The 27,815-nt window shown below is 41.7% G+C and overlaps 1 protein-coding gene across 1 annotated transcript in view; it reads right to left on the bottom strand.

The window, feature by feature from the left end:
- GOLPH3 (golgi phosphoprotein 3) overlaps positions 1 to 27,815 on the bottom strand; it is a 63,011-nt gene that overhangs the window by 17,549 nt on the left and 17,647 nt on the right. Inside the window, exon 2 of the mRNA XM_054031798.1 lies at positions 7,376 to 7,507. Within this exon, the coding sequence (XP_053887773.1) occupies positions 7,376 to 7,507 (132 nt within the window). The remainder of the gene's footprint in view (positions 1 to 7,375; positions 7,508 to 27,815) is intronic.

The following is a 27,815-nucleotide window of genomic DNA, read 5'->3' as shown; positions in this document are numbered from 1 at the left end:
GATCAGCAAATTCAGACACAGCAGCAGTTTCCAGCAAGCTCTCTGTGTCCTGAGCTCTGTCATATCCCTGTCCTCCCTGCACTCTGGAGATGGGGTACAGGGACAGGCCACCCAGCTGCGCAGCGTACATGGAATTTAGGACAAGAGCAGCTGGATCCCAATCCTATGCTCATATAGAGCCCTGTCTACCATCATACTACTACCTATAAAACAAAAAAAATCTGTCAGAGCACGAATATTAAATTAGCCCTCCTCCCAAAAATCATGGAATCCATGACATTGGTAAAATTAGAACCTTCTGGAGGAGGGTGCTATCAGGTGACTGGTAAACGCGAGTTTCCTCTAGATGTGATTCGCTATCAAGACTGAATATTGGGGGGACGTCAACATTCTAGAAACAACTAAATTACTCTGTTCTAGCAAGCACATTTGATATAGGGACTGATATCATTCAAAATCCAATGTTTTCAATTTCTACTTACTAATGTGGAAGGGGACAACCCCAAGTGTCTGGATTGTTGGATTTAGCATGTTGGTGGCCTGTGATAGACAGGAGGTCAGACTAGATGATCTGGTGGCCCCTGCTGCCTTCAAACTCTATGAGTATTGCTATAGCAGCAAAACTGAGAACCACTTTTTAAAAAGCGAAGATCTGCCATGCAGTTATCTATCATTGGGGCAGGAACATGAAAATCTGAATTTCAGCACTGTAAACAGTGTGATGAAGCCATACAACAAAGAAAATAATGTTCAGAAGCAGATGGCATAAAACTAATAAATTAGTCTGATAGGACCAAATGCCCAAAGACATTCAAGTGATATGTGGTGGTTTGAGCTGCATTAATAGACAATTCCTTAGTTTGTGGCACAAAATGCATAGGTTTGTATTTCTAATAGGCAAGGCATCCATCATATCTAATCCCCAGCCAAAGTGGGAAGAACAGATCTATATGACATTTTAAATCACAAGAACAAAGAGGGGCCATAGTTTACTATTACTTTTTGTGATTATCATAACAACTATATTTCATAGACTCAGAGAAATGTAGGGCTAGCAGGAACCTTGAGGGGTTGTCTAGTCCAGCTCCTTGCACTAAGGCAGGATTATCCAGACCACCCTGACAGGTGTCTGTCTAACCTGTTCTTAAAGGATTCCACAACTTTCCTTGCAAGCCTATTACAGTGCTTAACTACCCTTATAGACAGAGAGTTTTTAATATCAACCCTAAATCTCACTGGCTACATATTAAATTGATTGGTTCTTGTCCTACTTTCAGTGGACATGGTGAACGATCGATCACTATCCTTTTTATAACAGCCCTTCACATATCTAAAGACTAATCAGGTCCCCCCTCCTCCTTTTTTCAAGGCTAAACACAGCCAGATTTTTAAAACCTTTCCTCATAGGTCAGGTTTTCTAAAACTTATTTTAGTTGCTCTCCTCCAGACTCTCTCCAATTTGTCCACATCTTTCGTGAAATGTGGCACCCAGAACTGGACACAGTACTGCAGCTGAGGCCTCATTAGTGCCGAGTAGAGTGGGACAATTACTCCCATGTCTTACATATGACACTCCTGTTAATACACCCCAGAATAATATTAGCCTCTGTTGTAAGTCTACCACATTGTTTAATCACCCTCAATTTGAGATCCGTTATAACCTCCAGAACCTTTTCAGCAGTACTACTGCCTCATCAGTTATTCCCCATTTTGTAGTTGTGCGTCTCATTTTTCCTTCCTTCTTTCTTTGTAGTATTTTACACACTTATATTTATTGAATTTCATCTTCTTGAAATCAGATCAATTCTCCAATTTGTCAAGGTAATTTTGTATTCTACTGCTGTCTTCCAAAGGGGAAGCAACAACCCCCTCCCAGCTTGATGTCATCTGCAAGTTTTATAAGCATACTCTCCACTCCATTATCCAAGTAATTAATGAAAATATTGAATAGTACCAGACCCAGGCCAGACCTTGCAAGACACCACTAGATACGTCCTCTCAGTTTGACAGTGAACTACTGGTAACTATCTGTGTATGGTCTTTTAACCAACCAGTTTTGCACTCAGTTTATACTAATTTCATCTAGACCATATTTCCCTAGCTTGCTTATGAGAATGTCAAGTGAAACTGTGTCAAAAGTCTTGCTAAAAATCAAGATATCACATCTACAGCTCCCTCCGATCCACTATGCCAGCATCCCTGTCAAAGAAAGAAATTATGCTGGTTTGGCATGATTTGTTCTTAAGTAACAACCAACATGGATTTGTCATCACCCTATCATTCTCAATGTGCTTACAAACTGATTTTTTAATAATTTATTCCAGTATCTTTCCAGACATCAAGTTACGCTGATTGGTCTATAACTCCCTGGGTCCTCTTTGTTCCCCTTTTAAAGGTAGGTACTATATTTCCAATCTCCAACCTTCTGGGACCTCACCAGTCCTCCAGAGTTCTCAAAGACAAATGTTGATGGTCCTAACATTGCTTCAGCTAGTTCCTTAAGTACCCTAGGATGAATTTCATCAGACCATGCCAACTTGAACATATCTAACTTATTTAAATATTTTTTAACCTGTTCTTTCCTTATTTTGGCTGGTGTTCCTTCCCCTTGCTGGTCTGCTAACTAGAGGACCTACACTTTCCTTCATCTTTCTCTTGCTCCTAATGTATTTAAAGAAGCTCTTCTTATTGACTTTTATGTCCTTTGTCAGATGTAACTCATTTTGTGCCTTAGCCTTTCTGATTTTGTTCCTTTGTCCTTGTGCTATTATTTTGTATTCATCATTAGCAATATGTCCCTGTTTCCTACTATTTGTAGGATTCTTGTTTTTATTTTCAGGTCATTAAAGAGCCCTGATGGAGCCATAATGGCCTCTTACTATTCTTCCTATCTTTCCGTCACATTGGGATTGTTTGCAGTTGTGCCTTCTCACCCTGTGGATCATAACTCCCTGAGGAGATGTAAACGGGTTTCAGAGAGGTTGTTTTCTTATTTAAAAAGAAGTTTTTTGCTAGTACTTACAATTGCGGAGATATCCTCAAAAAGGTGAACCGAACATAAACCAATACAGCAGCGCCAGCCTGAATTAGCAGCTCTATGAAATGTAAATTGTTCCATTCATCTCAATCAAAGCTCTATGGCTCTGTTATTCTGTGGCCATGGAATCAGGTATTTTTCCATTATGCCTCAAAATGGAGTATTTTATCATGTAATTTGCCATTTACCTGCAGCCAGTTTCCCATCGTTATTTTCCTTTGTCTCCCTGTTATACTGGGACCTGCTTGTACCTGTTTCTTACTCTCCAGTTTTCCACTCAAGGGGAAGTTAATTGGATTACACAGTGCACTGTTACATGGAGGGAAGCAGCTGGGCAATCCCAATCACCCTCTCTTTCTTCTCTCTTCTGTAGATCCTCTGAATGTGTCTCTGCCCTTGCAGAACACTTCACAGACCATCACTGGCCTGCTCTAAATGCCTCTTTTTAGGGACTGAATTTGACTTAGGTTTTCAACCTGGAGGTCAGGACCACCCTGGCTTTTCCACACTGTTAAATGGGGAAATGATCTTGGGAAATCAATCATAGCACCAAGTGCCCACAAGGGAGAAATCTATTTTAGTCTGGTGAACTAAGGCCTAGAGAGATATGGTTACGTCTCATATCCTGAAGCTGAGTATGCATACTTCTGTTATATGGAAGTTCGACTGCTGATTTTCCACAATGCAGCAGTTCTGCTTTGGAGTTGAGTGGTACTAAATATGAAACTTCTCCTCTTTAAGCAAGTTCTTCACTGTTTGGACCTCACAGTCTGGTAATCCACTTGTTTATGGATGTCTGACTCAATGCTGCCAGGAGTGGAGCCGGGGGGGTGGGAGGCTGGCCTGGGCCCCGGCCGTACCTCCTGCAACATTCCTCTGTGCCCCTCTAGGGGAGCATGTTTCCCCAGTCTGGGGACCTCTGATTTAAAGTGTATACTACAATCCACCTCCCCCTGCCCTGCACTGAGCAGCACACTCTTCTATAATTTATTTTGCTCAGTTATTCTCCTTTCCTAATTCCAAAGGACTGCCTGACCTGAACATGTGTGCGCTTTCCTCGGACCTACTCCAATGCCCAAGGAAGTCACTTGAAAGTCTCTCACTAGTGGATTATGGATTGGTCTCTGTTGATAAAGTGTAGGAAGGGGATGTCTTAAAACCTACTTGAACATCCAATTACTCTCAGCTCAGACCTATCAGCTCCATATTTACTTGTCTGCAACAGCATGAGAAATATTGGGGGGCCCAAGAGGGAGGGTGTTGCCATATATAATTCCTGATTCAACAAACTGTCTTGGGAGCAGTAACATGAATATCGGAAATGAGGCTGGCAGCAGATATTTGATTCCTGATACGCAAGGTTAAGCAGTTCTGTGGCCACATGATGCCAGGGGAACCACAAGTACATTGACACAGAATGACAACAATCTGGGGATTTGATTGGATAGAAGTGGTCTGGGCTGAGAAAACCTGCCTAAATATAACACCATTTTGAACCCCCATCACATGGAATGAATGCGAACTTTGTCAGGAGAATGGAAAGATAAGACCTTTGACATTTATAATGAAAAAGATTATAAACATATTAGAGGGTCTCAATATGTCCATAAAGAAAATTACTTTTTCTCAGAAGAAGTCAATGAAGTCTTCAGAAGAATGAAGTCAACCAATATTTAACTTGTGTGGCAGACAATCAGAGTTCAGGCACTCCCCGGGGAGAACAGGTGGTCTGAACCCCAAAGAGAAATCAACTGAATCAACTGCTTGTATACAATGTTATTGTACATAAAAATATGTTGAGTAAGGTCTTTTATGAAAGCTTGTAATGTTCTGAGCTTGATGGTCATTATGAGATATGTATACAGACTGTGGTTGTGAAACTATACATTTATATACATAGCATTCTATGCTCAATCTGTACTACAATTTCAAATACACCTGAAAGAAGAGAGGTGGTACTCCTCCCCAGCCAGATGTTTACCCAAAGTCAGACACAAGTAACGATCCATGGTACAACCCAGGAAAAGGCAAGTGATGGACAATTACAGTTCAGTGGGAATTTCCCCCCACCATGAACCATCCTAGTCAGAGGAAAAAAACCTGCAAACACTTAAAAGAGAAAGGGTTGAAGAGAAGGCTATCCAGAACTCATGGACAGTCTTGAAGGTGGGGCAGTGTCTGTGTATGCTGGATCCCCCCTTAGGACTCGGGGGCATGCTGGGAAACCGTTCAGAGGCAATAGATAACTGGTATTAGAAAAGTGAATTTATCTAACATAGAAGTGTAAAGCCTAAAGTTGCATCTTTATGTTTATTTTGTGTAATTTATATGTGTTTGCTTTCCCTTACTATTTCATCTTTGAATCTGTGATTTTTCTATTAAATAAACATTTTTGTTTATTTTTTACCCCAAGCAGGTCTCTTGTGCAAACTGTGTGGAGCGCATGTGCCAAAGTAAGCTGATAACATGGGGCTGTTTTCACACCTTTGGGAATGATGAATCAAAGGGGGAAAGTCCAAATGTCTGGTAGTTCAGAACTGTGGGCAGACGTGTTTGGAGAGACTCAGGACTGGAAGGCTGCGGGGGTTACCCTGCAAAGAGTCACTAGACTGGAGGAAGCCAGAGTGAAATTTTTAGGCTTGTGGGCTGGCTACTGGTGTCACAGCAGTGAGCCATAGCAGCATAGCATTAAGGCACCCAAAATTACAAGGCAGGCAGTGACAGGATCCCTTACTGGTCTGGGTGATCCTCAAAACTTCACAGATTTTAATCTGTTACGTTTCAAAATCAGATGGATAAACTGAATCCACTAGCCCCTCCATTTCAATAGGACTCATGCTTTAAATATTTTTGCCACAGTATTTAAGTCTCTCTTTGAAGCTCAAAATAAATTACTTTCTTCAAGATGTTCTTGTGCGCTTTTTATTATGCGGTTGCTGATATTTTAGCATTTGTTTTAGTAAAAAGCATGCACCCTTCACTCTGATGGAATAAAGAATGGATGGCTTTTCAAACAAAAAGTAGGTCAAATTCTAAGCAAATGAACCTTGAAAGTGCCCCTGTAACTATGAGATGTGAAAGAATGAACATTTTAAATATGAGCATTTAGGGCTTTTAGCTATGCTATTCCTTAAGCACCGCATAACCTTTTCATCCATTTTAGGTTAAGTCTTTCATATATGGAAAGATGGGACTATAGAGACTAAAGAAGTATTCTTTCAATGGCAACAAACACCAGAAAAACAAAGCACCTACGACTGAAACATCTTTTAACTCCAAGTTCTTTTATTTATTTATTTTTTTTAAATACACGAACAACAAAATAAAATGCAAAATGGCTATTTGGTTTTTTATTCCTGATTGCACATGTGCACGTATCCATATCATTTCACATAATACAGCTTTTAGACTCTCATTAAAAGCAGTTAACAAAATTCTAGGAAGAAAAACAGTATTGGTATGAGGATCCAGAATAAATATAGCCTTTAAGAAACATTCTTGAATGTCTGACAAACCAAAGAAACTGTATGAGGCTTTGAAGGGGGGAAAGATTCTGTGCAAACAAATTAAGGCTGAATACTGCTGGACTAGACTTAACAGTAGTTAGATCTGTCTACCTGAACAGAGGTCCAATTCTTCAGAAGTAGAGGAAGTTGGGAGGAGGCTTGGAAAGTTTTCAAACTCTGCTTTAAAAAAAGTTGTCCAAAAGATAACGCTGACAGGGCAGTCTGCCCACAAAAGTAAATTTATTTTATGGTAAAAAGGCAACATTTAACCATTTTTCAATAACTTGATTTTATAAATATCCATTAGCGCCGCTATGATTAATAATCCCTAAGTATTGCAGGAATCGCCACAAAGAGTTACTTTAATTTAAAACCTGCAAAATCCAGGTGCAAAAGTGATGGATTAAAGACTGACTCAGATTTTTAGCTTAAGTAGGGCCCTTATTCAATAAGGTACATAAGCACATGCCCAACTCAGAGTATATGAGTAGTCCCATTGACTTCTGTGAGACTGATCATGTGCTACATTAGGCACATACTGAAGTATTTTACTAAATTGGGGCCCAGATGCTTCAATTTTTTCAAGTTATGCACATCAATTCATTAACTCCGTTTAAAAGTTCTTCAGAGTAGTGATGGTGCTGAAGCATATACACACAGCATAATCAGTATACTGTAGAGCCCTTAGCACATTTGGGCCCTAACCATGATTGGGTAACATATCTTAATACACAAAAAGATTTTTTTTCATTATTCAAATTGTAATTTACACCTAGCCAATTGCTTAGAACAATACAGAAAAAATAAGATTTTGTTTGCCTCTTCCTCTTACCTTCCTTGTTAATAGACTTTTGCGCCTCATTCCACATGCCTCCAGTTGAAGACGTCCTCTCAATGCCAATTCAATTAACATGCAGCCACGCAACCCAGAGGAGATACAATCATTCCAAAAAGACGTGTAACCCTGCAGAAGGAAAGACAACTTTAAGCAAAAGTTTTTCATCTGACCCGAAAACAGAAAGGCTTGCTGTCTTCTCTAGTCAAATCTTAAAATTTAAATTAAATAAATAAATTTTAAATTTCTTAGAATTTCAAAGGTCAATTTTCGTCTCCCTACCATTGCAAACCTAGAAAAATTAGCTTTTCACCCACAACTCTATACAGAAAATCTGGAAGAAAACCTACCCCAGATTTATTTAATTGGTTTCTCAATGTCTATCTTTGAAAAGTGGTGAAACATTAGAAAATTAAAACAAATATTGCAGTAAATGACAGCTTTTTAGTTACCTTCAGTGTGCTGTGTTAAACATAGGCACAAGCAGTATATATAAATTATTTTTGTAATTAATTTTTCAGACCTCAAAGTTTAAGTTGTAATCTAATTTAGACACTCTACTGGTTGAATAGAATTATTTTTGTTTCCTGAGCAATGCTAACATTACATTTACATTCATAAGTAGAAAGGCCCTGATGAAATGCTTAATACTGGCTTTCAGACTGCTATTAATGTAAATAGCATGATTATGCATAATAATCAATAAGCAATCCCAGATCACATGAAGGGATCTACTTAAAACGCAGAGAAATCATATTTTTTGCAAGTTGGTCACGGCATAAATAGCCATGTAATACATCTGTGAAATTTGCTATTTATGCCGTGACCAACCCGCAATAAATGTGTGATTTCTCTGCAGTGATTCTCAAACTGGGGGTCCCGACCCAAAAAGAGGTTGCAAGCCTATTGTATATTGCTATATTGCCACCCTTACCTCTGCGCTGCCTTCACAGCTGGGAAGCTGGAGAGTAGCGGCTGCTGGTCAGGTGCCCAGCTCTGTAGGCAGTGCCACCGCCACCAGCAATGCAGAAGTAAAGTGGCATGGTATGATACTGCCATCCTTACTTCTCCACTGCTGCTAGCAATGGTGCTGCCTTCAGAGCTAGGCACTTAGCCAGCAGCTGCCACTCTCTGCTCTGCGTTCAGCGCTGAACAGCCCAGAGAACGGCAGTTGCTGGCCAAGCGCCCAGCTCTGAAGGCAGCACAAAAGTAAGGGGGCAACACTGCAAAACCCCCCTACAGTAGACTTGTGGTGCCCTTTTGGGTTGGGACCCCCACTTTGAGAACTGTTGTGTACCTTTGTATACTTTTACCCTAGGGTAAAATGTATACAAATACCGGATTTCACGGTCCATGCCACAATTTCCATAGCCATTAATCTGGTAGGCTCCTAATTATATGCAACACTTTATTCAGTGTACTCCTCTCACGCAGAATAAAGTAGTTTTCCAAACCAATTCTATCATAATTAGCTATTTTTCTAGTCATTAGTTTCCTGTTTTGAATACAACTGGCTAAGTATTTTTGAAGCCTATTGTAAAATAGTATTTATACATGCCACAAGATAGCAATTTAAGGATGAACTAAAGCAAGTCTAAAGTAGTATCTTAGGTTTCTGTGATCTTTATACTATTCTGCTTAGGAAAAAGTCCTGCATGGACAGGAGAAATGGAAGAGATGACCCAAGAAATCTTCCTAACTGTGCATCTCATTGCTTGAGTTTTTGTCGTGACTTTAATGTCACTTAAAGGAATAGTGTCAATTTGAAAGCCACATATGTCTAAAGCGTTTGACTTACAGTAGTTCAAGATAATACCAAAGGTAGGCCATTTTCAAGCCAAACTAATTTTTAACTCGTATTTATTTTGAAGGCAAAGAAGAATGCATTTCCAAAGTTTGGGAGGGGGGTTGAAATTCTAGCTTATGATGGGAAGCTAACTTCAATTTTAACTATAGAGTAGTCAACACTGCCATAATACTATTTTTCATAAGTAAACTGAAAATATAGGACAAAACCAAACTCTTTAGAAGAAAATCAAAATCAAAGAAATATAGGAAAAGTCATATTGGATCACACCCATCGTCCATCTGGTCCAGCACCCTGTCTTCAGCACTGGCAAGCACCAGATGTTTTAAAGGAAGGTGCAAGAAACTCCTCAGTAGGCAGATATGAGATAATCTGATAATCATGAAAGTCTCATGCTAACCCCCCAAAAAGATTTTATTAAACCACGAAGCATGAGATTTTATATCGCTCTCAAATCAAATATGTCAATGTGTAGTTATACCAAGCTAAAATGAGTGCATGCGTGTATTCATGATTTTGCTATACATTAATGTGGAATATGCAGATTTTAATCAAATTAAATATACATTATTCTCACAGTAATTATGAACAATTTAACAAAAATTCTGTCAACTGATCAAACTATTAAAAATGACAAAGTAAAGTGTTTTTATATATAAAGATAAACAGAGCATTAAGCACCTGTGGAACTCATTGCTGCAAAGTGTCAGTAATACCAAGGGTTCAGTAAGATTCAAAAAGGAATATTTATATTATATAAATATTGACAAACTCCACAGCTGTTAGATCAGTGGTGGGCAACCTGCGGCCCGTCAGGGTAAGCCACTGGCGGGCTGCCAGACCGTTTGTTTACATTTGCACAGCCGCCTGCAGCTCCCAGTGGCCGCAGTTCGCTGTTCCCAGCCAATGGGAGCTGTGGGAATGGTGAACTGTGGCCGCTGGGAGCTGCAGGCATCTGTGAAAATGTAAACAAACGGTCTGGCGTCCCACCAGTGGCTTACCCTGATGGGCCACGTGTGGCCCGCGGGCTGCAGGTTGCCCACCACTGTAGTAGATGAAACAAACATCTTTATACAATTTAAAAAAAAAAAAAAAGAACTTATGCTGAAGAGCATATGCCAACCACTAACTAATGAGAGCTAGAAAGAAGCTTCTTTTATGTATAGACTATTCCTTAACTTGTCCACTGTGGGCTTTGAAACATCTGGTCCTGGCCACTGTCAGAAGCAGGATACTAGACTAGATGGATTACTGGCCTGATCAGAATGGCACTGTAGTAGGAAGAGAGCCTGAGACATAAGCCCTGTTCTTGCTAGATTCTGTGAGCAGGGCCTGCTTCATACCAGGCCTCTGATACAAGGGATTATGTCTCAGGCTCTCCACTGGCACTTCCTACTAGTATTTCCCACTGAACAGCATCCTTTGAAAGAAAAATTAGATATTGAAATGAAACAAAAACCCACTGACCACAGTTAATGTTGCACCACAATGAAATATGCTTTTCTTTATATTTGGTAAAAATGTGTTTATGATGTGGGTAGTTTAAGATTCATGAGGTTCATAATTATTTATTTCCTTGCTTTTAAGTCCTAGTGTTTTATAGAGAGTTGTCATTTAGGAACCTTGCTTTCTTTTTTTAAATGAACTGCTGGATCAGTTGAAGTTAGTTTCACTATTACCACAGTAATCCCTACAGATCTAAACTTCACCACTTCGGCAATAATCCAAAAACATACATGACTACACTCCTGCGCAGGAGTTAAGCAATTAACCATGTAACAGTTTTCAATCAAGTGATCTTGAAAGACTGCTCAAAAGATTGCAATCTTAACAAACAATAACTATGCTCCCTCTAGAGGGTTAGAAGACATTAAAACCGTGAGACCGCCTAAGTTCTCATCTTTTTTTTATTAGTCCTTGATGAAAGATTCAGACAGAATGTAGTTGACCCAAATGTCAAGTAGCACCATGTTTCAAGGAGCACAGATTGCAGTGCTATGAATACAGTCACCAAGTATTTAAAACAAACAAACAAACAAAAAAACATTCTGTACATTTTAAACCTGCCATACTAATTGGGCTTTTGATGGCATTCAGACAGAAGCACTGATCATATTCGAGTTCACAGCAAAGACCCCACATGATAATAGAAACATTCACATAAAAGGCTGATTTAGCAGGAAGCAGTTAACTCAGACCTCCTGGTACAGTAGAAGTGGAAGAGAATAAGCATTTGTCATCATTATAACAATTATTTTTTATTCAAATCAGATCACAATGAACAAGTCAAAGTAGTATTACATGGTACTATTCCTCCCACTCACACAACCCTCACCAGAAACACTGCTAACTATCCAGGATTTACTCATTTTATAGAATCATAGAAATGTAGGCTATAAGGAACCTTGACAAGTCATGAAGCCCAGCCCCCTGCGCTGAGGCAGGATCAAGAAAACCTAGAAAATCCCTGACAGTTGTTTGCTTAACCCAGGGGTTGGCAACCTACGGCACGCGTGCCAAACAAGGCACGCAAGCCGATTCTGAGTGGCACGCTGCTGCCCACTGAGAGGAGGAGGAGGAGGAGCCGGTATGCACCACGTTGTGTGAAGAAGCAGGGGAGGAGGGAAGCTTGGCTGCCGCAGGATCAAGCTTCTGCCTCCTGCCCCCGCAGGGGGGAGTGGTGGGGGTTCCCGGCCCCCCGCCCACCGCTCTCCCCTACAGGGGCAGGAGGCAGAAGCTTGGTCCTGTGGCAGCCAAGCTTCCCTCCTCCCCTGCTTCTTCGCACAACATGGTGCATTCCGGCCCCTCCTCCTCCCAGAGGAGCAGAGCCGAGCGCAGCGTGCTTGCTGCTCCATAGAGCAGGCAGAGAGAGGTACGGACGGGCCTGGGGGAAGGGGGTGGAACAGGTCATATCCCTCCCAGCCCCCTGCCATGAGCCGCTCAGCCAGGGGGCTGGGAGCACCCCCACGAGCCAAGCACCCCAGCCTTCTGCCCTGCACCTCCCCACCCCAACACACACCCATCCCTCTGCCCTGCACCCCCCACGCACTCCTCAGCCCTGACATCGAGTTGCCCCCAACACCCAGCCTTCTGCCCTGCACCTCCACACACACCCCAGCCCTCTGCCCTGAACCCCCCCCCAGCCTTGTGCCCTGCACCTCCACACACACCCCAGCCCTTTGCCCTGAACCCAGCGGGTTGAGCAGGCTGGCGGCGTAAGATCAGCATTTTAATTTAATTTTAAATGAAGCTTCTTAAACATTTTGAAAACCTTGTTTACTTTACATACAACAATGGTTTAGTTATATAATATACACTTAGAGAGAGACCCCTTCTAAAAAAACGTTAAAAGGTATTACCAGCACGCGAAACCTTAAATTAAAGTGAATAAATGAAGACTCAGCACACCACTTAACATAAGAACATAAGAAAGGCCGTACCGGGTCAGACCAAAGGTCCATCTAGCCCAGTATCCCGTCTACCGACAGTGGCCAATGCCAGGTGCCCCAGAGGGAGTGAACCTAACAGGCAATGATCAAGTGATATCTCTCCTGCCATCCATCTCCATCCTCTGTCACACAGAGGCTAGGGACACCATTCCTTACCAGTCCTGGCTAATAGCCATTAATGGACTTAACCACCATGAATTTATCCAGTTCTCTTTTAAACTCTGTTATAGTCCTAGCTTTCACAACCTTCTCAGGTAAGGAGTTCCACAAGTTGACTGTGCGCTGCGTGAAGAAGAACTTCCTTTTATTTGTTTTAAACCTGCTGCCTATTAATTTCATTTGATGACCCCTAGTTCTTGTATTATGGGAATAAGTAAATAACTTTTCTTTATCCACTTTCTCCACATCACTCATGATTTTATATACCTCTATCATATCCCCCCTTAGTCTCCTCTTTTCCAAGCTGAAGAGTCCTAGGCTCTTTAATCTCTCCTCATATGGGACCCGTTCCAAACCCTTAATCATTTTAGTTGCCCTTTTCTGAATCTTTTCTAGTGCCAGTATATCTTTTTTGAGATGAGGAGACCACATCTGTACGCAGTATTCAAGATGAGGGCGTACCATCGATTTATAGAAGGGCAATAATATATTCTCAGTCTTATTCTCTATCCCCTTTTTAATGATCCCTAACATCCTGTTTGCTTTTTTGACCGCCTCTGCACACTGCGTGGACATTTTCAGAGAACTATCCATGATGACTCCCCAAGATCTTTTTCCTGACTTGTTGTAGCTAAATTAGCCCCCAGCATATTGTATGTATAGTTGGGGTTATTTTTTCCAATGTGCATTACTTTACATTTATCCACATTAAATTTCATTTGCCATTTTGTTGCCCAATCACTTAGTTTTGTGAGATCTTTTTGAAGTTCTTCACAGTCTGCTTTGGACTTACCGTATTTTCCGGCGTATAAGACGACTTTGTAACCCAGGAAAATCTTCTCAAAAGTCAGGGGTCGTCTTATACGCCGGGTGTCATCTTATAGGGCGGGTGCTGAAACTTCCAGCCGGACTGGAGAATCTGCGGTCACCGCATATGGTGGGGGGAGCTCAAAAACGGCCGCGGCCGCATGAAAGCAGCAAGGGCGGAGCAAGCTGCAGGCGTCCGGGACGCCCGGGGTATGGCAAAAAGAGAGAGAGCGGCGCTGTACCCAGAAAAACACGCCTCTTTCACCCATCTGGCCCGCCCTTGTATCCTATTACCGTACCTCCTTCTCTGCCTCTCAGATCTCGCTCCTGAGGACTGCAGTGAAGCGGCGCAGGCGCGCATGTGCGAGATCTGAGAGGCAGAGAAGGAGGTACGGTAATAGGATACAAGGGCGGGCCAGATGGGTGAAAGAGGTGTGTTTGCGCTACCGCTCTGATAGTCTTGGAGACAGGGAGGGCTGGGCAGGCAGGGAGAGCTGACCAATCCAAGCAGGCTTTGTATACAACAACCAGCCAATCGCCGGTAAGGTACATCGCTTGCCGTGATTGGCTGGTTGTTGTATACTGGGTACCACATACAGTACAGCACCAGTATCTGTACCTGTTCATACAGTATAGCACCAGTACATACAGTACAGTATACAAATGTCCAACAGTCAAAACCCGATCATGGCTCCACCAGCAAGAAGAAAGAAATATGAAGCCAGTTTCAAACTTAAAGTTGTAAACTTTGCCATGGAACATAATAACTGCGCTGCTGCAAGACAATATGGAGTAACAGAAAAGATGGTTCGGGACTGGAAAGCAAATGAAAAAGCATTAAAGAGTATGCCAAGGGGTAAGTGTGCATTAAGAAGAGGCACCCCACATTGGCCAGAACTCGAAAAACATGTAGCAGACATGGTGAATGAGCATCGCCAAAACGGTTATGTAGTGACACGAAATAAAATACGTTTGTTTGCACTTCAGTGGGCCAAATCTAACCCAGATCACAGCAACAGATTTAAGGCCACTGTATCCTGGTGTACTAGATTCATGGAAAGGCATAATATGGTACTGAGGCAAAAGACGAAAATTGCCCAAAAATTACCTGCAGATCTTGATAGCAAAGTAAATAGTTTCCATCGATACGTAATACAACAGCGCACTAAACATGGCTATGCGTTAAGTAGTATTGGAAATATGGATGAAACTCCAATGAATTTTGATATGGTTGGAAATAAAACTGTCCATCAAAAAGGTGAAAAAACAATTTTAATTAAAACAACAGGACATGAGAAGTCCAGTTTTACAGTGGTACTAGGATGCACAGCTGATGGCGCCAAACTGAGACCAATGATTATTTTTAAAAGAAAAACAATGCCGAAATTCAAGTTCCCTGTTGGTTGTTTTGTACATGTGAATGAAAAAGGCTGGATGGATGAAGAAGGGGTAAAGCTATGGCTTGATAATGTATGGAGCAGGCGACCAGGTGGACTTATTCAAAAATGTAGTCTACTGGTGTGGGATATGTTCAGGGCTCATTTAACTCCCAGCACCAAGCAAAGGCTTGCAAGACTACACACAGATGCGACAGTTATTCCTGCAGGATTGACATCGTTGGTACAGCCACTGGATGTGTGCCTAAACAAGCCATTTAAAGATCGCATTCGAGAACAGTGGAATGAATGGATGGTTAGCGGCGAAAAGTCATTCACAAAAGGAGGAAACATGCATGCTCCACAGTTGGATGTTTTGTGCAAGTTTGTCATAAAAGCCTGGAATGATATTGATGCAGAAACAGTAATCAAGTCTTTCAAGAAGTGTGGCATATCAAATTCATTAGATGGTATGGAGGACGACTACTTGTGGCAAGATGAAGAGGAAGCCGAAGCTGAGACCACACCATCTGATACGGAATTCGATCCATACGATGACTGCCTTACAAATGTATCACAAGATGTCATTGATGTACTTATGATATCAGATGACGAACAGGAGGATTTTGAAGGCTTTTAAAGGGAAACTGTCACGCCAGCAAAACCTGTAAAAATACCGTAGCTTGCAGTTATGATGGGCGTTGCTAACTCGCCAGGGACTTGCCCAGCACTTGCTCTCTCTCTATTGTTTGTTATCTTCCTCCTATCATCATCAGTTCCAGTTTGGTTGACAGCTTAGAAAACAAACAGCATGGCAGCTCCCATGGGTTTATTGTCTTATCCTTCCTTTCAGCTTTAGAGTGAATTAGGAAAAGTTTAATCCACTTGCACTGTTTTATGTTTACATGTTTGATGACAAACAGCCTTATGTTTATAAGTAACAGTTTTCCTGCTAAGTACCTGCATGTCATAAGCATTTGAATTAAAATTACCATATTGAAATCAAATCTGATTTTTTTTAATTTTTATTTGGTGTGCGTTGGAAGGGGGGTAGTCTTATACGGCGAGTATATCCCAAACTCTATATTTTAACTGGAAAAGTTGGGGGTCGTCTTATACGCCCAGTCGTCTTATACGCCGGAAAATACGGTAACTATCTTTAGCAGTTTAGTATCATCTGCAAACTTTGCCACCTCACTGTTTACCCCTTTCTCCAGATCATTTATGAATAAGTTGAATAGGATCGGTCCGAGGACTGACCCTTGGGGAACACCACTAGTTACCCCTCTCCATTCTGAGAATTTACCATTAATTCCTACCCTTTGTTCCCTGTCTTTTAACCAGTTTTCAATCCATGAAAGGACCTTCCCTTTTATCCTATGGCAGCTTAATTTACATAAGAGCCTTTGGTGAGGGACCTTGTCAAAGGCTTTCTGGAAATCTAAGTACACTATGTCCACTGGATCCCCCTTGTCCACATGTTTGTTGACCCCTTCAAAGAATTCTAATAGATCAGTAAGACACGATTTCCCTTTACAGAAACCATGTTGACTATTGCTCAACAGTTTATGTTTTTCTATGTGTCGGACAATTTTATTCTCAACTATTGTTTCGACTAATTTGCCCGGTACAGACGTTAGACTTACCGGTCTCTAATTCCCGGGATCACCTCTAGAGCCCTTTTTAAATATTGGCGTTACATTAGCTAACTTCCAGTCATTGGGTACAGAAGCCGATTTAAAGGACAGGTTACAAACCTTAGTTAATAGTTCCGCAATTTCACATTTGAGTTCGTTCAGAACTCTTGGGTGAATGCCATCTGGTCCCGATGACTTGTTAATGTTAAGTTTATCAATTAATTCCAAAACCTCCTCTCGTGACACTTCAATCCGTGACAGTTCCTCAGATTTGTCACCTACAAAAGCCAGCTCAGGTTTGGGAATCTCCCTAACATCCTCAGCTGTGAAGACTGAAGCAAAGAATCCATTTAGTTTCTCCGCAATGACTTTATCGTCTTTAAGCGCTCCTTTTGTATCTCGATCATCAAGGGGCCCCACTGGTTGTTTAGCAGGCTTCCTGCTTCAGATGTACTTAAAAAACATTTTGTTATTACCTTTGGAGTTTTTGGCTAGCCGCTCTTCAAACTCTTCTTTGGCTTTTCTTATTACATTCTTGCACTTAATTTGGCAGTGTTTATGCTCCTTTCTATTTGCCTCACTAGGATTTGACTTCCACTTTTTAAAGGAAGTCTTTTTATCTCTCACTGCTTCTTTTACATGGTAGTTAAGCCACGGTGACTCTTTTTTAGTTCTTTTACTGTGTTTCTTTATTTGGGGTATACATTGATGTTGGGCCTCTATTATGGTGTCTTTAAAAAGCGCCCAGGCAGAAATACTTCTGAAAGGTTGCCTACCCCTGGCTTAACCTGTTCTTAAAAACCTCCATTGATGGGGATTCCACAACCTACCTTGGAAGCCTTGTTTCACCACCTTCTGTGACTTTTTGTAGAAGTCTGCTAACCAGTTTTTAAATACTTATTTTAAAATTACTAGACAGAAGGTAAATGTTTTTAACTGTCTCAATAGGCAAAATATTAAACAGCTAATTTGCTCTGCTCAAAGTTTGTATTAGAACAAATGCCTCTGAGTTCAATATTATATGGCAAGTCAACATTTCAAATCAAGGTATTATTTTAATGACCTGTAAATGAACAGTGACACTGATTTCTTCAAATCACGTAGAAAAATTCAGCTTTGCCTTCAAAGTGAACCTGGCAATTTTCATGTTAAACAAATTTTGCTAGCCAAAGTTATAGGAAGCTAAAAATAAGACTAATACAGTAATCTGGTTGTGATCTTAACTATGGAAAGATCACTCTCTCAATGTATTTTTTTTAAATCACATTTTAATATGACACCAGAATATATACGAGTTCCTCCTATGGTTCTGCAGTGAGCGGAATATTACTCTTCAATTGTGCAGATTTATGTTCTCTTCCACAATGGCGCACAGACAGATAAGTAAATGTGCCAGTTTCTGCTTCACTTAAATGAGAGAAAAATTGTGCTAGATGAAGACAAAGTTGGCAGGAAAATAACTTTTTTTAAATTTTCAAGCCTTTGAAGTCCTTATCTGCACTAGTCAAAAAAAGCATTTCAACCAACCATTTGAAGCACTGTAATTTGTAATCCCTGTACATCTTCATTCCACACAAACACAGTAGTTATACCAGGCATTTTGAAAGCATTCTTTGTACCAAGTGGCTGTAAACCTGAGAAAGTGTTTCATTCAGGTCCAGCTGAACCAGTGCAATCTACAGTGGTTTCTCCCCATTGTGGGCAGGAAGCCACAACTGTTGTAGCTGTATCAGATCAGCTAGTTCTAATTCCATACAGCAATTCAAGATATTGACACGAGTACTTTTATCTGCAGAGATTAATTTTCTACTGTCCCTATGCCTTGCTAGTCCATATACTTGGCTGGCAGTACCAAAGTCTCCAAAAAATAAAAATAAAAAAGTACAGTAGGACCCTTTTTATCTGAGCCTCCATTATCTGTCTCTCTGTATTAACCACCCCGGGGCTGACGGCGTGAACCCTGCTGCCCCAGGGGCTGAAGCTCTTTGCCCATTCTCTGGAATATCCAGATTTTTGATTATCTGATGGTGCCCCGGTCCCAATTAGATCAGATAAATGGGGTTTTGCTGTATTTGATAGCAATGCATGCCATCTTCAGCTCTGCTGGATACCACAATGTAATCTACAAATACAACATTTCTGTAACACTCATCTGACCCAGTTTTAATACACAGTTGAGTTGTGCCCATACAACACAACCAGGGGTCAATTAAGTTTGGGCATACAAAGGCACATACCTACCAACTACACCGATTAATCATGTCTGTAATAGCGCATTGAGGGAAAATTAGACAACCATCCTATAGGCAACAATGTGTCAAGAGGCTATGTGAATGTAGAATTATGTAAAAAAAAAAAAAAAAAAAAAAAAAAAACACAACTATTCAAAAATAAAAAAAATAAAACTTTAGAGCCTACAAATCCACTCACTCCTACTTCTTGCTCAGCCAATCACTCAGACAAACAAGTTTGTTTACATTTGCAGGAGACAATGCTGCCCGCTTCTTGTTTACATTGTCACCTGAAAGTGAGAACAGCGTTCAAAAAGCACCGTTGTAGCTGGTGTTGCACGATATTTATGTGCCAGATGCACTAAAGATTCATTCCTCAACAACCATTCCAGAGGAATACATCCATGCTGATAATGGGTTCTGCTCGATAACGATCCAAAGCAGTGCAGACGAACGCATGTTCATTTTCATCATCTGAGTCAGGTGTCACCAGCAGAAGGTTGATTTTCTTTTTTGGTGGTTCGGGTTCTGTAGTTTCCGCATCGGAGTGCTGATCTTTTAAGACTTCTGAAAGCATGCTCCACACCCCCTCCCTCTCAGATTTTGGAAGGCACTTTAGATCCTTAAAGCTTGGATCGAGTGCTGTATCTATCTTTAGAAATTTCACATTGGTACCTTCTTTGCGTTTTGTCAAATCTGCAGTGAAAGTGTTCTTAAAACAAACAACATGTGCTGGGTCATCATTCAAGACTGCTATAACATGAAATATATGGCAGAATGTGGGTAAAACACAGAGCCGGAGACATACAATTCTCTTCCAAATTTGTGAGTTCAGTCACAAATTTAATTAACAAATTTTTTAATGAGTGTCATCAGCATGGAAGCATGTCCTCTGGAATGGTGGCCAAGGCATGAGGGGACATACGAATGTTTAGCAGACCTGGTACGTAAACAATGGCACCTTGCAATGCCGACTACAAAAGTACCACGCCAATGTCTGTTCTCCCAATTATCTCCCATAAATGTAAACAAACTTGTTTCTCTTAGCTGCACAAAAAGTAGGTCTGAGTGGACTTGTAGGCTCTAAAGTTTTACATTGTTTTATTTTTGAATGCAGTTTTGTAAAAACAACAAAAAAAATCTACATTTGTAAGTTGCGCTTTCACGATAAACAGATTGCACTATGGCACTTGTATGAGGTGAATTGAAAAACACTATTTCTTTTATCATTTTTACAGTGCAAATATTCGTAATAAAGATAATAAAAAGTGAGCACTGTACACTTTGTACTCTGTTGTAATTGAAATCAGTATATTTGAAAATGAAGAAAAATATCCAAAATATTTAATAAATTTCAATTGGCATTCTATTGTTTAACAGTGCCATTAAAACTGCGATTAATTGCGGTTGATTTTTTTTAGTTAATGGCATTAGTTAACTGCGATTAATCAACAGCCCTAGTTTAAATATGAATATATAGTACTATAGTAAATGAAACGATGAATTCACACTACCATGCCCCTTTTGCATAATGTTGATTGCTAATTTGGCTCCTGAACCAATGAGGTCTGAGTATCACTGATTTAGATGCTTCATCAATATGTATCAGCTGTTCAAATGATGTGCATGGCAAGTTCAGGCAAAATATTCCTCAAGGTGTTGTGCCCCACTACCTCGGGCTTACTATTTTGGGATGATTATCCCTATCTTAGTAAGTCTGAATTCATTTCCAAATTGTACTATTTAAATCCCATAAGACAATGGCAACTTCAATCTCTTGCTGCTGCCTTTGAAGCAATAGTGTGAATTCTTTTGGACGTATATACTGTATACGTAGAGTTACGATCCAGACCAAAGCACTACGTGCAATAATCAAAAATCATCATCTGTCATCCATTTGAAGCATACTGCAAAGGTTCGTCAGCTGACATACTCTGAATTCTTAAAAAGATCAAGACAGCCAACTTTCTGGGCAAGGTGTATTTCATAATGCACTTAATCACCATTATGAATAGAAGTCTCTAACTTTTCAAGTTGAGGATTTCTTGTTTTAAGTTTTGCAAAAAGTTAGGCAGGAACTCACAACAAAGATATTCAATTTGGGTCTTCATATTAAAAAAACATTTCTTAGCAATGTAAAATTTGAAGAAGCGAGCATTTCTGGATCTGTAGAAATAAAGCTGAAGAAAAATTCACTTCTACTGGTACCTGCACTTTAGATAGTCTAAGAATAATAAGGACTTAAATCTTCAAAACTAACTAGCATCAAGGGTCTTACGTTAGGATTAATAGGTATTGAAGAAATTTCATTTACGCTTAGCTAAGGGGAAAATGATTAGTCAGGGGATGGAAACAAAGTGTCAGATTAGTTTAATTAAAGGAGCTTCTTACTTGTAGATGTACTATCAGATAAAAATACATTCCTGTAGCTTGTGACAATTAACTATCCTTATGCACTATAGCATTGGCTGCATGTTCACAGTCCATTATCTCTCCAGGAAGCCCTTCAGCAGAAATTGGAAATACACCTCTACCTCGATATAACGCGACCCGATATAACACGAATTCGGATATAACACGGTAAAGCAGTGCTCCGGGGGGACGGGGCTGCGCACTCCGGTGGATCAAAGCAAGTTCAATATAACTTCACCTATAACGCGGTAAGATTTTTTGACTCCCGAAGACAGCGTTATATCGAGGTAGAGGTGTACCAGTGTTTCCTGTGAGAACAGATTTCCTGTTACCGCTTTTGTTCTCAGAGCAGAAAATCCCTTCTTCACAATCAACTGTGCTGAGGACAAACACTATTTCTACAGTAATGAGGTTATTTTGTTTTAGTGGTTTTTTGCAGAGGGCGGGGCAGAGAGGAGGTTAGGGAACACAAGGATCACCCCACTCCCAATGACAGGAATCTGGCAGCATCATTTTAACAAGAAATTGTGTTTCCTTTAAATCTGTCTCTTTTGATAATGGAATTTGAATTTTTGAAAGAAAAAAAAATGAAGTAAAAACACAACACTGCACGTCTCCATAAAATTGTGCTCAAATACCACAGCGATGGGCATATTAAACATTTAACTAGATAAACAGGACTTTTTCCATAGAGGTTTCTGCCTGCCTCCGTGCCCAAAAGAGTAAACGTTTTATAGTCTAAACATTCTCTTTACCACTAACTTCACCTTGATCTAACAGCTCACTATGATTTTATAAAATTAAATCTGATCTATTCTTGCCAGCATTTTTTTACAGCTAAACACAAAAGTGAATTAAATGGTTTGGGTTATTTATAGGCCAAAGTATATTTGTAAAGGGATGGTGCCAGCAGAAGGGGGTTTGGATGCAAAATCAGGATAACAGCATACACAAACTTTAACCATTATTATACTTTAGGTAGAGGTATTATTCTCTGTAACTGTAACTAAACTCAAGATTACAGATCAAGAAGGGAAGAGACAAACTGCCGCAACGGCATAGAACAACATCATATTTCTTGCTTTTCTGCAAATTTAAAGTACACTATCTGGGATACTGCACTTTGAATGATTTGACTGCAAAATTACTTACAGCCAAATCCATACATTTTTCCTGAAATAAGTTTTCTAGTTTTTTGAGATAAGGAACGCATTGGCAAGTATTCCACTTAGGAACACCACAATACATGTCATCCTATAGTGGAGCACTTTTACATCAAGGCTTTTAATGTAATAACTGCCTCCTTCAATGCTGATAGAGGTTCTCTCTTTATGGAAAGCAATGAAAAATTGGTGTAGACTTTTTTTTTCTTTTTTAAAGATTTATTCACTTAATTTGGTAATTAGTGTTTCAAGATAATCCTTCAGCCTTTTCAAGCACGTCCTTCAATTAGTTTTTAAGTGTACTTTATTTTATTCTTCCAGAGAGTAACTGTTTAAAAAGCTCTCAACATATGAATAAGGAAACATAAGCATTGCAAAAATAAGCACTCAGTCAATATGCTCTTGCTTTGTTTACAATCATTCCAGTGCTAAACCTTTTATTATTAAAAACAACTAACCTATGTGCCCATTTTTATTTTGTAATGACTTGTACTACTTCAATGTACTTTCAATTTACTTCTGTCTGTGCCCTCCCCCTGCCACCCCAGAAGGGAGCCGCGGCTCCTCCACGGGAGGCGGATGCGAACAGGGCTGAGAGGGCCGAGGCTGGAGCTGGGGCTGCAGCCAGGAGCCGAGGCTGGGGACTGGCTCAGGGCCAGGAGCAGAGCTGCACCAGGACTGGGCCAAGTAGGATGACCAGATCACCCAGGTGAAATATCGGGATGCGGGGGGGCACAAAAAAAAAAAAAAAAAGCTGCCAGAGCTCCACGCCCCGCCCCCCTACCAGCTTGCTTCCGTTCCGTCTCGGAGACACTCTGCTGCAGCTCAGCCGCCGTGGGCCCGTGCCCACCCGGCTTGCCCCCCCCCCCCCCCAAACACACACCCACCCCTGCACAGACACCGGTCACCCCGTCCCACGCACACACACAGAGCCCTGCACAGCTCCACTAGTCACTAGACCAGCCCCTTTCTCAGCTAGCAGCTCTGGTGTCCCCAGACCAAAGCTCCCCAACCCCCGACCCCTGTGCACCCCGTGAGGAAAGCCAGTCCTCCTTTCCGGCTCCCTGGGGCCACTGGACTGTCCGGGACTTGCCCCCAGGCCAGATTCAAGTCCAACACACCCAGCAAGCAGCGCCCCGGGTCAACTTCCAGCAGTGGCTGGGCCCGCAGAGCCAGAGAGCGGCGCAGCCCAGCGTGGAAGATGTCTCGGGCTGGGCAGCCTGCGGGGGCAGGTTTGAGAAACCCCTTCCCGAGCTGGGGGCTGCTCTGGCTGCCAGCGTGCAGGGCCGGGCTGGAGGGGGCCGGGCAGCGCTGGGCGCGGAGAGTGGCGCTACGACGCGGCGTTTGCGGGCCTGGGCTGGGCTCGGCTGCCGGCAGAGGGGCCCCGGGGCGGCTCGAGAGGCAGGCGAGGTCCTGGGAAGACGCGCGGCCGCAGAAGGGCTGAGCTCCTGCCTCACCTCGGGAACCCCTGGCGCGGCGCCTGCAAACGCGTCTCGCTCGCCCCAGGCCGGGCCCCTCCCGCCACCGCTCACTACCCAGCCCAGTGCGCCTCATCCCTGCGGCGGGACGGGCAGGGGACCGGCTCCCCCACCCGCTGAGGAAGAGGCTCTGCGCACCAGCAGCCAAGCTCCGGCTTCTGGTCCCGCCTCAGTCACCCGCCCCACATGCTGAGCCAGCTGCAGCCAGGGGAGCAGACCGGGCTGGCTGAGGCGTGCCAAGAGAGTGCTTGGGGAAGAGGCGGGGTCAGGGCAGGGATTTGGGGAGGGATCCAATGGGGGAAGGAGGGAGCAGAGTCGGGGCGGGGGGGGGGGAACGCAAGCGCCGGAGGGCAAAATTGTTTGTTTGTCCAGTGTCCCGGCTGAACATCAGACGGGACGCGGGACAAACAAGCAGATATCGGGACAGTCCTGATAAAATCGGGACGTCTGGTCACCCTAGGGCCAGGGCCAGGGACATGGCTGGAAGCGGGACCGGAGCAGAGCTGGGGGTGGAAAGGGGCTAGGTGGCGCTCCCTCTCCGGTCCCCCAGACATTCCTCCACGCCCACCTAGGGAGGCATGCCACATACTTTAGGGACCTCTGCACTAGTGGCTAACCAAATTCCTTGGTGCTAGCAGGTCCACTGTCAGCAATGCAGTATTTGTCAGGATATCTAAACATTCTTAAAAGGTAGCTACAGAATATGGAAATCACAGGAGCAACTGGTTAATTCTGATCACAAGCTGAATTTACAAGAGTTGGAACTAAGGGAAAATATCTTGCTTGTTTAAAAAAATTGATCTGGAAGTCACACAGAGATGATAACTATTGCACTTCACAAAACATCTCTACCTCGATATAACGCTGTCCGCGGAGCCAAAAAATCTTACCGCGTTATAGGTGAAACTGCGTTATATCAAACTTGCTTTGATTCGCCGGAGTGCGCAGCCCCGGCTCCCTGCTTTACCGCGTTACATCCGAATTTGTGTTATATTGGGTCACGTTATATCGGGGTAGTGGTGAACCATTTTTAAGAGTTATTTTAGGGGCAGTACTGTGCTTCATGTAACTGATTATCCAGGCCAAAATACATCTTTATTTCTAGAGAAATGAGAATCTGTTAGTTATCCTTTTAATGGAAATGGCTTACTTTAATTTTTTTTAAAACAATCCAAGAATAATTTTCTGAAATCTTTCAAAGGAAAGGGAGATAATGAGAATGCTTTCCGATCTGTCAAAACTGCACTGCATGTGGAAAGGGACTATAACACTCAAAAATTATGCTTTTCTCCGTTAGTGTAATGGTCACAAAAATAATGAAAGCATAATATTTACAATATAGGTTTTTCCCATAATTTTACTCATGTAATTTAAAATCTGCAGCATTTAGTTTGGCTTTAGAGGTACCCATATAAATGGCTCTCATTTCTGCTAAATAGCTTTACAACAATAGCTTCTTGCTTTCTCAGGTTACAGTATTTATTCATAGCAGGTTGCAACATAATGAATTTTGCGTTCTTGTTTTTGAACAGTTTCTCGTTGAAGCTTTTCTAAACATATCCATGGATGGTGCTCTTTTTCTGTTTCTGGTGAGAGTATTGTGCATCCATTTAACTGGTCTGCTCCTTCCATTTGCAGCGCAATGAATTGATACACAAAAGGTCTATGTTTTGGAATGGACTGTCTGAACTACTGTTTGATGCAAAGGGAAAAAAATCAAGGTTTTCCTAGCAACATGTTCAGAAATAGCTCCATCTAGGAAGATGAGTAAAAGCAGAATCTAACAGAATCCAGAAAGCATTTCTATGAGAAAATCATAGGGGAAAAAGACCCCACTTTTTAGGATGGGAAATAGTATTTCTTTTTCATTTCACATTTTTTATAATACTGATTTTTCTAAGTCACCCTAACAAATGAATCTCAGAAAATTTGATACTTAAAGTGAAAGTGTTTACCTTGAGTCTAAACAATAAAGTTATGTAAGGGGGGGGGGGGGGAGCCCAAAAGCTGTTCCCATCTCTTCACTGTCCCTCCTCAGCCCAACTTTTCAGGGAAGTTTTGTCTATCTTTTTTCTCTTTTTATTTTGGAAGGGGGGAGGGAGGTGAGGGAGAAGACTTTATAGAAAAGATGAGCAACACATTTTGAACTAAACACAGTTAGGCTTGGGCTGAGTCGGGTGTCCTCTGGCAAGAAGTTTCATAGTTGAGGTCTCGATAGAGCAGGGGTTCTCAAACTGGGGGTCGGGCCCCTCAGGGGGTCGTGAGGCTATTACATGGGGGTCGCGAGCTGTCAGCCTTCACCCCAAACCCCGCTTTGCTTCCAGCATTTATAATGGTGTTAAATATATAAAAAAGCATTTTTACTTGATGGAGCTGAGGTCACACTCAGAGGCTTGCTTTGTGAAAGGGGTCACCAGTAAAAAAGTTTGAGAATCACTGTGCTAGAGAGACTATTCTGCCCCAGCTCTGAGAGTCTTGTCTTGAGTATCTTAAACTGTATTGGCACTGTGCAGTGCAGTTGTCTCAGTGGGTCACAGAAATTGTCTCAGAGGTAATTAAGTACCAACCCATTAACCAGACCTGTAGATTGGGACCAGGACATCAAACTTGTATTGGAAATTAATGGCGAGTCTTGAAATCCTCGGATCGCATGTTCAGTCTTCATGTCACCCTTTGTTGCTTAGGAGACTTGCCACTCAGCTGCATCAGCTGTAGCGTCTATGTTGTGGTTATGCTCATCCCCAAGTAGACAGTTTCAAAAGTGTAACTTGCTGTTGACAAAAACTAGCATTACAATGTGTTACGTCCTCATCTAACACGAAACAGCATGTTCTTCTGGTCATTTGAAGGTGGAAAATATACATTATTTGCTATAAATAGCTATCTGTGGCAAAAGAAGTCCAGTCTTACCCTGAGGCTTCAAACCATTTTGAAGTTCATAGTCTGCCTTCTATCAGTGTATTGATGTAGACTTATTAAAGTGTGTTCCCATTTCTTCCATCATTTCTGGTTTTTCCTCACTCACTTTTTCCACCCATTAGACACATAGAATCATATAACTTGGAGGGACCTCAAGAGGTCATCTAGTCCAGTCCCCTGCACTCAAGGCAGGACTCAGTATTGTCTATACCATCCCTGACAGGTGTTTGTCCAACCTATTCTTAAATATCCCCAATGATGGAGATTCCACAACTTCTCTAGGCAATTTATTCCAGTGCTTAACCACTCTGACAGTTAGGAAGTTTTTCCTAATGTCCAACCTAAACCGCCCTTGCTGCAATTTAAGCCCATTGCTTCTTGTCCTATCCTCAGAGGTTAAAAAGAACAAGTTTTCTCCCTCCTCCTTGTAACAACCTTTTACATACTTGAAAACTGTTATGTCCCCTCTCGGTCTTCTCTTCTCCAGACTAAAAAAAAACAATTTTTTCAATCTTCCCTCATAGGTCATGTTTTCTAGACCTTTAATCATTTTTGTTGCTCTTCTTTGGACTTTTTCCCAATTTGTCCATATCTTTCCTGAAATGTTGCACCCAGAACTGGACACAATACTCCAGTTGAAGCCTAATCAGCGTGGAGTAGAGTGGAAAAATTACTTCTCATGTCTTGCTTACAATACTCCTGCTAATACATCCCAGAATTATGTTTGCTTTTTTTGCAACAACATTACACTGTTGACTCATATTTAGCTTGTGATCCACTATGACCCCCAGATCCCTTTCCACAGTACTCTTTCCTAGGCAGTCATTTCCTATTTTGTATGTGTGCAACTGATTGTTCCTTCCTAAGCGGAGTACTCTGCATTTGTGCTTATTGAATTTCATCCTATTTACTTCAGATCATTTCTCCAGTTCGTCCAGATCATTTTGAATTTTAATCCTATACTCCAAAGCACTTGCAACCCCTACCAGCTTCATATCG

This window comes from Malaclemys terrapin, chromosome 6, assembly GCF_027887155.1.
Source record: "Malaclemys terrapin pileata isolate rMalTer1 chromosome 6, rMalTer1.hap1, whole genome shotgun sequence".
Lineage (NCBI taxonomy): Eukaryota > Metazoa > Chordata > Testudines > Emydidae > Malaclemys > Malaclemys terrapin.
Note: the sequence above shows the minus strand (reverse complement) of the source record. Positions and strands in the feature narration are given on the sequence as shown.